General features: G+C 32.4%; 1 protein-coding gene across 2 annotated transcripts; it reads right to left on the bottom strand.

Annotated features, from left to right (window-relative positions):
* Positions 1 to 3,195: 3,195 nt before the first annotated feature.
* Positions 3,196 to 8,029, bottom strand: LOC112507281 (zinc finger CCCH domain-containing protein 18-like). Of its 2 annotated transcripts, none has more exons than XM_025111796.1 (8): positions 7,902 to 8,029; positions 5,666 to 6,574; positions 5,388 to 5,555; positions 5,089 to 5,268; positions 4,236 to 4,312; positions 3,975 to 4,148; positions 3,776 to 3,899; positions 3,196 to 3,583 (listed from the first exon to the last, which is right to left on the bottom strand). In XM_025111796.1, the coding sequence occupies exons 2-8, from the start codon at positions 6,559 to 6,561 to the stop codon at positions 3,511 to 3,513; spliced, it is 1,692 nt and encodes a 563-aa protein (XP_024967564.1). In that variant the 5' UTR covers positions 6,562 to 6,574; positions 7,902 to 8,029; the 3' UTR covers positions 3,196 to 3,510. The 2 variants fall into 2 exon arrangements, with proteins under 2 accessions (XP_024967564.1, XP_024967565.1); XM_025111797.1 differs by having other exon boundaries at positions 3,196 to 3,580.
* Between the last annotated feature and the right edge of the window lie 4,416 nt (positions 8,030 to 12,445).

Raw genomic sequence — 12,445 nt, 5'->3', positions numbered from 1 at the left:
TACATTTTTTTTAAATCATTTATTTTTATTTTTTCAAAATTTATATACATTTTATTCTTCTATTCTATCTATATTATTTTATAAATCAGATTTATCAAAAGTCTTAAAAACAATTTTTAATACACAAATTACTATACATTTATGCACAAAGTCTTAAAAGTTTTAAAAACAACTCATAATGCATTAAATACTATTACTTTATGCATTTAATCTTAAAATCTCTTAATTTACAATTAAAATAACATATATTATAAGTTACCAATGTACATGATTATCTTTTCTTTTCATGTTCTCAAGATACTTTTGGCATATTTTACTCATGTATTCAACATATCATACCTCTATGTCTTCTCCCCATCCCCTAAGGTGAGATTCAAACTGATATTTACCATGAGTTATTAAAAGTTTTCTCATTCATCTCTCATTCAATTGCTCTAGAACTCTTGGTCTTGCTCTCGATCTCATGGTTCTTTGCTCTTGGTGTAAATCGAACACATTTGTGGAGTCCTTTAAATGTGTTAGATTTTAAAGATATTGGATTTTAAACTGTCATACAAATTTTTTCATCAATAGACTGTAATTGGAACCATAACTCTTATTTTTTCAAAATGTATGAATATGTAAAGACTAAGTGTAACTTATATCATCGTTAAATCTTCTTTAATAAAACCAGTGAAACTTCAAAATCGTTAAAATTCGCGGCTCCCGCCGCATTGCATGGATACACAACTAATAACTGATAATTATTTAGAAGAACAGTAAATAAAAAAAATGATAATGTCAAAATAAAAAAGACAAAAAAACAAAAAGAAATATAGACTTTTATTCCCTTTTTTATTCATTATTAATAACAATGTCCCCTTCGTGAATAATCACACGTTTGGTTTCATGATGTCCCCTACCTCACTCATTTTTCATCTCTTCATTGTACTTTATGACTTTTATGTTCTTTTAGATTTATAAAACGGATATGACAAGAACTGATAATTATATCTGGTTATGGGTCATTACCTACCTTATTAGTCATTATACTTGGACATTTATCAAATGTTTATCGGTCGTTATTTACCTTACTGGATAAGTATGACAAGAACCAATAATTATCGTGGTAAATGAGGATAAAAAGCTCTTACTGGATAAACGTTTACAGAATAAAAAATGTTTATGAACAAGGACCGATAATATTACCCGATAAGATGAGTAAGGATGATCACTCTTGCTGCTGACCTTTTACCTGGTGAACATATGGTAAACGACTTGATACTTTATCACAAAACTTGTTATCATTCAAGTGTCGTGATTTAAGTAAATGACGATATTACCCTCCACGTAAACCCGACCAAATGTTTGTGGTTTTTGGATCAAAAACCAATTTCATTTAAAACAAAAAAAATATATGATATAAAGTAAAGAGGCTCATAGCATAGGGTTTAGATGGAGCCCATATGTCGTGTAATTAGGTTTCAATGCGGAGCTTTTCTTTTTTTACTTTAATATTCTGTTTTTCGGTTATGATTTTTTAATATTAATATTAACACAAAATCTATAAAATAATTTTAAATAAATAAACTTTTATATCTATAAATTGTATGAAAAAGTAATGTATTTTAACTTGATTTTTATCATAGGTAACGTATTTTTAGAACTTTCGTTTTGGTATCTAAGATGTAAAATTTTAAATATATAAGTACCCGGTTAACCGGTTAAAACATTAACATAAATAGGTAAGTCGTCACAACTTGTTTTCATATGAATAGAAAAGTAGATTTGTGAGGTTTTTATAAATTTAAAGTTGTTGACTATCAATAACTTTATCCATGATTTTAAAATGATTTAAAGGTTATTGGATTAGTTAATTTGCTGCTTAGGACTAGAGATGGCCAAATGGGCCCGGCCCGGCCCGTAACCGACGGAGGACCGGGACCGGGACCGGAGAGGGACCGGGACCGACCGGGACCGGTTGAGGGACCGCCGGTTATGATCCGGTTAGGGTTTTTGACGTTTTTTGGGACCGGGACCGGTTATGTAACCGGTTATAGGCCCGGCCCAGCCCGGCCCGGTCAACGAAACGTATATATATAATAAACCGTATTTTTATTGTGTATTTTTAAACGTATTTACAACAAAACGTATTTATAAACGTGTATATATATATATATATATATATATATATATATATATATATATATATATATATATATATATATATATATATATATATATATATATATATATATATATATATATATATATATATATATATATATATATATATATAACAAAACGTATTTATAGTAAAATGTATTTATAATAAAACATATTCAAAATATCATATTACAAACATATTAATAACATATTAAAAATTTATTAATAACCAAAAATTTAAAAAAAAATCATTTTTTTTTTGAATAGGCCCGATCGGGACCGGTTATGGGACCGGGACCGGGACCGGTTGGGACAACCGGTTACTAATAACCTTGACCGGTTACAAGGAAAATCACCGGGACCGGTTATGTCAGGACCGGTTACCGCCGGTTTTTGTCGCGATTAGGCCCGGTAGGGACCCGTTAAGGCCCGGCCCGGGACCGAATTTTGGCCACCTCTACTTAGGACTATGAGATGTTAAAATGGTGTCAAATCCGATGCGGACAGGGTTGTAAACGAACTGAACGAATATTTCTTTACGTCCGTTCATTTAACTTTAACCAAATAAACGAACACATTTTTTGTTTTATGTTCGTTCGTTAAGACAACTTTGTTCATGTCCGTCCTTTAAAATGCTAAACAATCATAAAACGAACATAAATACTCACACACGCTCTTAAAGTTTGAACCCCTTAATCTCTCAAAAAACCAGACTCTACAGACAACCTGTTCTATTTGAATATTTACAAGAAAGCTTCGGATAAAACAATCTTAGAAAGATGTGAATCTTTGTGGAACATGCTCGACTCTTCTTTATCTTTCTCCAACGTTCCGTCACTCTCTTGAACGATCCACATTATTCCGAGTTCTAAGGAACCCGTCATGCGAAACGTAACACGATGCAAGGTACAACTACTAATGCAAAAAGTACAACCATAAATGCAATTCCCACCACCACCAATTCAGCAAAGCAATAAGATAACAGCAAAAAATGGCATGACTCTGTATAAACTAAGCCTTTTATTATATATATATATATGTGGAGTAATACATCAAAGATGCATATCATTCTTTTCTGCACTTTTAATCTTTAAACCTCTACCACTTGCTTTCTATTTTAATTAAGCCACCTCTCTTCTTCAGACTCACTCAGCTATACTTACATTCTCTCTTCTTTCCAACAAATGGATCACCAAACTAAAAACTTAAAAACATAAACTTTACTGTTACTCTACCCTTTTTCTTCAACATTCTCTCTCTCTCTATATATATATATGAACTTTGTATATCCAACCCTCTGAAAATGGCCTTCTTCTCATCTCTAACTCTAATAAAACCTGCTCCTGTTGTCTATCCAGAAACATACTATATAACTGTCGATATTTCGCCCCCTAATGCAGATGCAAACGGGCTGTCTGGAAGATTCAGTCCCTGACTACTGCATTTTAACCAAACACATTCTAGTATCAAGATGAGCATAGATGGAATGGAACTAGAAATGCACAAAAAGCCCGAACCCCAGGTCCAGGCCCAGGCCTAAGAGCCCAATCGGGCCAAGTCTTTTTTGAAAAGCCCGAAAAAGCCCAGACCTTGTCCATGGAAGAGAAACATTGGTTATTGCAAAACATACCTCTCCTGCTCATTGTATTTGGTATTGATCTGTCTAATTGTTTCCTCCCTACTGTTCAGAACATCCAGAAGATAATTAAACTGCTCTGCTGTGGGAAAATCCATCTGTTGTGCATGAGAATTGCCTACGAACACATAACGAAAGAGGGAAATGATAAGAAAGATGGAAACTTGAATCAAGTGCTTGAAAAATTTACTACCTTCTGAAAGCTTCAACTCTTCGAGTGAGGTTGCAAAACATGCCAATTGATTATTAGGATCAGCTGCTAATTGCATTTCTGAGAAACGCCTTCTCTCGAATTCAAGTGCTTGTTCTTGTTGTTCATGAATCAGCTGCTTATCGAGTAATCTTGAATTATCACAAATTCTGGGCACTGCATCATTTAAAAAGAGTTGGATGGTATTTAATACGAAAGTGATTGCTGCATGAAAATATGTCAACAATTTCGTATGCTTCTCACTTGAATGCAGCCCAAGTTCGGTATCAAGACAGTGAGCACCTTGGCACATAGGATTCTGAAACATCTCTCCATGTTTCCTGATCAGATTTATACAAAATTCAGCTTGAAAATCATACCCAAATATTGCCGATGTCCAACCTAGGGAAAGCTAGGAAACAACGATTGAATTAAAATGTAATCTTGAAGTGTATGACGTCCAACAACGACCAGTAATTCTTATTGTCGTTAAATAGTTGAACAATGATGGACTGAGAATCGGATAGAAGCTATGTATAAATTAAGAATAAGAAAGATGGGTAGGTGAAGACTGGTAGTGAATTACACATGTTGGATCAAAGGGATCTGAGAGTATAGAAAAGAAGTTAGGAGTTGCAGTGGCAGAAAGAATTTTGGATGAGTGACACTGGCTTGCCAAATATGGCTTTGAATTTCGCACGACCGCATGGGAATGACAAGGAAGTTTATGGATGAGGGACATGGGCATGCCAAATGTTGCTCGCTTCATGGACGATGTGTGCTATAAGCTGAGCGATTCTAGGTCTTTCATGGATCAAGAAAACCAATACAATGGGCCAAGATGAACACAATTATGAAACAAGAATAGATGGGACCAAGACACACACACACACACACACATATACATATACATCTGTGTGTGTGCGAGTGAATTTGTGATTTCAATGATCATCAACACTAAACAATGAGATTTAGGATAGATGAAGGCGGAATTCGTAGAACTCAAAACCTAGGGATTTCGAGGACGATATATTCTAGCAAGGAACGATATCATGTATCATGTCAATGGATGAGAAATATTTGAAGAAGACACAGAAATAAATCACGAATTTCCTACCTATCATCCGCCTTAGATTTTTCCCGGTAAGGTTTGATCAAAACACGTGCACCGCTTACGAAATGAGGGTTTCCCTTGTTTAAAATATGCCTAACTGTATCCTCGAAGACAAAAGTCACAAATCCGAACATTCTCTTTTGCTGACAAGGAATTCTCACATCATGGACAGGCCCGAATTTGCTGTCATAACAAATCAAAGAAAAAAAAATCAAAATGTCAAGTCATATATATACATGTAATAAAACTGAATCATGTCACACATTGTATACATAAAGTTTCTACTATAACACACTCCTTACTTGAAATAGTTGAAAACATCACGCTCCGAGAAGGTACTCTCAGCTGGAAATGTCAAATATATCTGTCTAGAACCTGCCACAATACCACCATGTTCATTTCTATCTCCGTTATGATCCGTGCATTTTGCCAAGTCATCAGCCAAAACGACTGCGTGTTGCCCATGAGGCCTGTGACATGATATCAACGCAACACAATAAAGGGAGTTAAAAAACATGAAAGATTGCAAAAAGAAAATAAATTAACAAGAATGAAGGTGATGATGGTTGAAGAATTCGACCTATCAATGAGACAAATGCTCTTAAGCCGTGCAAGAAGCTTGGTTAAGCTATAACCAGCTTTGCCATGTCTCTGGCTCTCAGTGAGATATCCCTCAGCCTGCAGTGTCTTACCAAACTTCTCATAATATAGCATTGGTAAAGAAGCTATGGAGACAGGGAACCCTCTTCTTGATTTCAAGAGCTCGGTGAGCTCTAACTCTAGTTTTTCGAGAGATCCAGGTGAAAAGACATGATCGTCCTCACTCAAACCAGGGCTAAAGATCTGGGAGAAGCTTTCAGCAGTAGGATGCAAGTACCTGCAGTTGTTTCCATGCCTACAAAATCCTTTAATGAAGTAATGGCAAACTTTGAAAGGGAATTCAGGCAAACTTGGTGACCTCCTATTAGCTCTAGGACCTAATGCAGGTTCTGATGAGTAGTAATTGTTAGTTGAAAATTCTGCGCTGTTCACCGACTCAATCTGGTCTTCCAAGGACAAGAAACGAAGTTGGTTGTGCAGGCGATAATCATCAGGAAATGAAGCCGGGTAAACCATAGGAACATAGTCCACAGGTTGACCATGGGGATCAAAACAGCGAGTTGGGACTTGGAGGGTTGACGGGGAACGTCGAGCTGAAGGAGAGAATGGTGTGAAGCGTATGGGCATTTCGGGGATGGAATTGACCTGAGGAGGGGAAAGTGGCCGACAAGAGGCTGTATTGAACGGTAATTTGAGATGGGTCTTAGCCTTACTGATCAAAGAGTGTATTAACTTATCAGGGCCAAAGGCTAGTCTTATCATCTCTCTCTCACCATGATCTTGCAAAAGAAGATACCCAATAATCTTGGAGACGTTTTCGGGTTCTATCTTTTGGATCCTATCATATACGGTTTTCGTAGATTCTGAAAAGTCCATCTTAGATTAACACCTAACACAAAAACAAACTTTAATTCACAATTCATGGAAAGAAATCTAAAACAGCTTCTACTTATTCAAATGTCAATAATAACTGAATGAAATTCTTGAGAAAAAGAAAAGAAAATTTCAACAAAATATAGACCATAACAAATAACACTAAATAAAAAAAAACATATTATGATTTTATTACATGGGATAATCAAGAAGTAGGAGCATTGAACAAATTCATGAGTATAAGAAGAATGAAAATATAGCCCAAATAGAGACAGCTTTTTTGGACAACTGTAGCACATGATTATGTATAATTGAACAAAAAGAGAGCTATATATTCATAAAAATTGTTTTCTTAGTGCACAAAGTGAACAGTACCCTGAAATTAATCAAAATAATAATAAAATTAAATTAAACAAAAAGAGGACTTGCAAGGTGATGGCCAGTAAGGCAGTGATGCTAGTAGATAAACACAAAGGAGTTGCTGTACAGCTAAATGCAAAGAAACATGAGGTGGGTGTTTGGGACCCTGTAAATTGAGGCTTGGATTTCGAATATAGAGGATTTCTGGTTCAATTTTTGATCCTATTTCCTTTCTAATTCGAAATCCAAGTCATGGAATTAGAGTTTCCAAACATACCCTTGAAGGCATTTGATTCCATGAGTTGCAAAAAGAAAAGGAAAACACAACATAATTACAACTTTATGAGCAAAAATGGTATGAACAAGATTCCATCATGGAAAGCATGATTGAAAAGAATACCACAAATGAATTTAGACCAGATATGTTTTCTTAGCTTAACTAGCAAAAAGATATCTATATCCACAAATACCATTTTAAGTAAAAAAAATAAAGGGAGAAATGAAAATATTTGAAGAGCAAAGATGAAAAGGGAAAAATAGCAGCAACTATTAATTTATGATAGCCATAAGACTAATGTTTGCTCTTTGGCACTTTTTGACAAACAGTTGGTGTGAGAATTTATAAGAGCAAAAAAGCATAAAATTTCACATCTTCAACACAAGGAAGAACACAAAACAAAGATCAGAATGCAATCTTTAAAAATTTTGATTCAATTCAGTAGAAGAACAAGAGATATTTTATTCAAAAAGAAGACCACAGAAACAAGAATATTTAAGTTCTCAAGAACTCTTGAGAAAAATTTGGGGTAACCCACAACAGAAAACTCACATCTTCAACACCCGATACAATCTTTTAATTTGTAAATAACCTACGTCTAAAGAAGGAGAAAAAAAATCAACTTCTAATCCCAGGTGAAGAACAAAAACTTGTTAAAGAATAATGGAAAAACCATGGTGAAGAAACAAAGATCCGAAATACCCACCAAATCAAACAGACCGCTGAACAAGAAAGGTTCAGAAAAACCTCCTCATGGCCTCAAAATTTCCTCCATGATTGATTGACTGGACTACACCATTCTCTCGCTCTCTCTATCTCTATCTTGTTCTTGTTGTATTTGCTTATTTTTAATCGAAATTTTATATGTATATATATCCTAAAAAACTATGCCCTCAATTCTCCGCAAAAACGACACATTCATAAAAAAACAGAAAATGACAGCAAGGATGGCCTTTAAAGGGCGCCGATTGTCTTTAATTCAAAGCAACTCTCAACTCACTCAAATATATATATATACATAAAAACACAATCCAAGTCGTATCTCCTGAAATACTTCATCCATACTGCAAATACAATTAATTTCAAACAAATTCATGGGTTAATTTAATCCCATGGCAACACAAACTCAAAATGAGAAACGGGTTTACCTTAAAATCAAATCTTTGAATGGAAATTGGCTCATCAAAACCTGTGAATCGTGTGTTCGATTCAAGATCGAGAGAGAGGGGAGGGGGGGGGGGGGGGGGGGGGGATTATTTAGGAGGAAGTTACACTCTTGAACCTGCTACTATGACTATTTTTACTGGTTAAGCACTGAAATGTAGGAGATTATAGAGGCGACAGTTTACCAGAAGAAATCAAAATTTTCAAGAATTCTTTTAGGAATAATGTAAAATAAATTACATAAATTATTTTAAAATAATTATTAAATACATTTAAATACAAAATAATTATTAAATCATCTTAATAGGACAATATTTTATTATTATAAATTAATTGAATAAGTTCGTACGAGAATTGTAACTAAATAAGATAATGATTCGGTGCCAATCATTTATTTGAATCGCGACTTAGGGGCTGTTTATATAAATATTTATCCGGTAAGTGCTTACCGGTAGTAGTCAACACTATAATCTATTTTACCAGATAAGATTATAGTATATATTAAAACGGTATCGTATGCAACAATTTACCTGGTAAATGTTTACATGGGTAAGAGTCATCACCATCACTTACCGGGTAAGACTCTCTATCCCTATCATCGCTTTTACCGGACAAGATTTTCAGTCCTTGCCATTTGCATCAGGTGAGGAAAGTTACCCGATCTGCACTTACTGGGTAAGTATTTAGTAAACGGCTCCTTAAATAAAATTTTCTTAAACTCCGTTTAAAAAGTTATACGTGTCATTTGTTGTGTGTGGATTATATATGGAAATTCATTTATTTCTATAAAGGGTATTTAATGCATTTAATTAAGGTATTTATTTATGATTTTTTATACAATCTTTCGTGATTTAAGCATGATTAATCTTTTATTTCTTCTGATATTTAAAATAAGCATGATTTAGTTTTTGATTTAAAATATTTATTTTTTATTGAAATAATTTATTTAAGATTTTTTTATAATTTTCATCAAAAAACACATGTGATATCCACAATTAATCAACAATTTCTTTTCCAAAAAATAAGTATTAATTTTCGTCAAAATATCACGTGTGATATTGATCATAGTAAAATTTAAGTGGAAAAGAAATATAGGTTATATTTAATATTTGTAAATTATGAATCACATTCTGAAGTACATGTGATCTTGTACATATTAAATGTGTTGTGTTCTGCTACACATCATATGTGATTTGATTTTTGTTATTTTTTTTTCAATATTTAATTTGAATCTCTGTTTTTCATGCTTTAAATTATATGTGATTATTAAAAAAATTGAAAAAAATAAATTAACTGTGAATCACATATGATTTTGACAAAAAAATATAATTTTTTAAAATATTGTCTTAAATAAAAAATAAATTATTTAAATAAAAATTAAAGACCTTTATTTTAAATGGCATTGAATAGAAAATATAAATAAAAAATTAAATCATATTAAAATAACAAAAATGGTAAAAGTCTAATTTTAAATAACTTTTATTCCCTTATTTAATTTATTTTTGAAATTATTTATTTAAAGTATTATTTAATGAATTCTCTGGTCCATGTTAGGGGGTGTTTGGGATTGCTTATAAAAACAACTTATTGACTTATTCCGGTGTGGCACCGCTAATAAGCACTTTTGAGTGTTTGGATAAACAACTTATACCGGTACCAAACCGATAATAAGAAGTTTTTAAAGAAGTTAAACCCTTCTGACTTATGATAAGTTGATAAATGCTTTTGTAGAAAAGCATAATTTGTTTCAAATAAGCAATCCCAAACACCCTTTAATCCTCTTACTTTTTTTTTGTTATTATTCGTGTATGAGTCCGACTCTAGGACAATGGCGGACTCAAGATTTTATGTGAGCGAGTGCACAAACGAAAAGCTTAACTTTCTAAGTAAAAATACGATTTCATTACAACGATAAAACAAGTTACTTTCTACAATTGTTCTCGATGAGACCTCATCATTCTTGACATTGCGAAGCGCTTCTTTTTCTACAATGCAGATGATTGCGGGTGCACCTTACGTACCAAAAAAATTTCCTCCTTACGAAATAAGGTTGAGCGGGTGTATGGGACCCCGCTCCCATGCCTGCAGGTTCGCCCTTGTTCTAGGACCAGTTTATGGAGGTTAAATGTGGAATTTTAATAAGTTATATATAAAGGATTATTGGTCTAACAGTATCTGGGGATTCATCCTCTCAGAAGAACAAAATTCACAACTTACCAAAAGTAAAAAGGGTGAGTGGGTTTATTTGTTACATTTATTGTTACATATGCAATATTATATACTTTAAAAAAATTACAGCATAGTTTTTGGGTAAAAGTTTTATCGTCAATATAGTTTGGTACTCAAAATACACAAAGAAAACATAGGAAACCAACAACAATAAAATTTTATTCAAAAGATTGTTATTAAAAATATATAAGTCGACTGGTTTTTCTGAATGCAATAAATACGTAACTTATAGATTCGTCATGTGGTGTTTTTTTGGAATTCTTGAAACGTCATTTTCAAACTTTAATATAATGATAAATACGATATATTGTTGTATATCCAGTGAGGGGTGATTTTTGGGATTGGTAAGAAAAAATTGATGTGACACATAATTTAATGAGTAAATTGTCCCTGTGGTATTCCCAAACTTTGTGCATGCCATTACAGTTTTGAAATTACGGTAGCTAGCGCCTCCGATGCCTACATGAATGGTAACTAGCCTTATTGAACGTTAAAACATTTGTTAAGTGGCCCTCACATGTAAGTTATGTAGGGGTATTTTGGTCATTTGGCATTTCATTTTGTACATTTTTTGTATACAAATCTATAAGCATATGTATAAGCATTTAGAATGCAAAAGAAAACTAATTAAACCTAACTTCCCACACCATCCCTCCTCTTTCCTTTGTCTTCTTTCCCAGCAACACTATTGTAGTTTGTATGTATGTATGCATGTATACGTGTGTGTATGTATATGCATGGATCAAATAGATAACCAATGTTAATATCCAATAATCCAATCATCCATTGAATTAGGTTGGATTGAATGTCATATGTTAATTGGATTAGATCGAAGTGACAAAATCCAATATTCATTGGATGATCGGATCAGATCCACCTAATTTTGTTGGATTTCAACCGATGAACACCTCTAAGATTATGTATCATATATGTATGCAACGTGCAGGTAAGGGGTATTAATGTAATTTTTCAAATTATGACGACAATATGCTAAGGTTTAAGACTACTATAAATAGGACTTGTGTAATTTACTCTAATTTAATAAATATTTGCTAATATTATATATATATATATATATATATATATATATATATTAAAACAATTTATAAAATAAATCTAAAAAAATAAATAAATATTGTGTGATAGAAAAATAGAGTATTATAAAAAGTAGAACCTTATATCCCTTTTGTCTTTTGTATATACATAATCTTACCTCTTATCCATGTTGGATGAACCCTGCTTCCAAATTCATATATTTCCTTATGACATGTCAGCCAGATGCTTGTATGAGGTATGCTTCCCTGTACCCCATCACCACAATCCTTACCATGTCATCCTCTATATTTAAGAATATTAAATACTAATTAATAAAAAATAAAAAATAAATAAAAAAACTATTTAGTTTTATATAATTTATACTATCTATACTATTTTATAAAACATTTGGCTAAAACTCTTAAACTCATTCATCTTTATCCGATTTCATCCCATATCTGAATTCGTGTAACTAACTGCAGATAAACACAATCAAATACAGGATAAACACCTCATTTTAAATATAAAAAATCTAAAATATAATTAGTATAATCATTAATCTATACTATCTTATAAATCATTTGCCTAAAACTCTTAAAAACTCTTAAAACTCTTAAACTCATTCACCCCTAAACGATTTCATCTTATATCTGAATTCGTGTAACTAACTGCAAATAAACACAATCAAATACAAGATAAATATCTCATTTTAAATATAAAAAATCTAAAATATAATTAGTATAATAATTAAATTCTAACAAAATACTTAATTATTATCTTTATAAAATTTATAATATTAAACCAAAAATAAATTGTTTTATT

The sequence above is a fragment of the Cynara cardunculus genome (assembly GCF_001531365.2).
Source record: "Cynara cardunculus var. scolymus isolate 2C chromosome LG 2, CcrdV1, whole genome shotgun sequence".
NCBI lineage: Eukaryota > Viridiplantae > Streptophyta > Magnoliopsida > Asterales > Asteraceae > Cynara > Cynara cardunculus.
This window is presented reverse-complemented; position numbering and strand designations above follow the sequence as displayed.

What these genes read in the sequence shown, in the direction of transcription:
- LOC112507281 (XM_025111796.1), bottom strand. Translation starts at nt 6,561, where the DNA reads ATGGACTTTTCAGAATCTACGAAAACCGTATATGATAGGATCCAAAAG. An exon ending in AAATCTAAGGCGGATGATAG is followed by an intron (nt 4,313 to 5,088) that starts GTAGGAAATTCG and finishes AAATCTGATCAG; the next exon opens with GAAACATGGAGAGATGTTTC. An exon ending in CGAACTTGGGCTGCATTCAA is followed by an intron (nt 4,149 to 4,235) that starts GTGAGAAGCATA and finishes TAAATGATGCAG; the next exon opens with TGCCCAGAATTTGTGATAAT.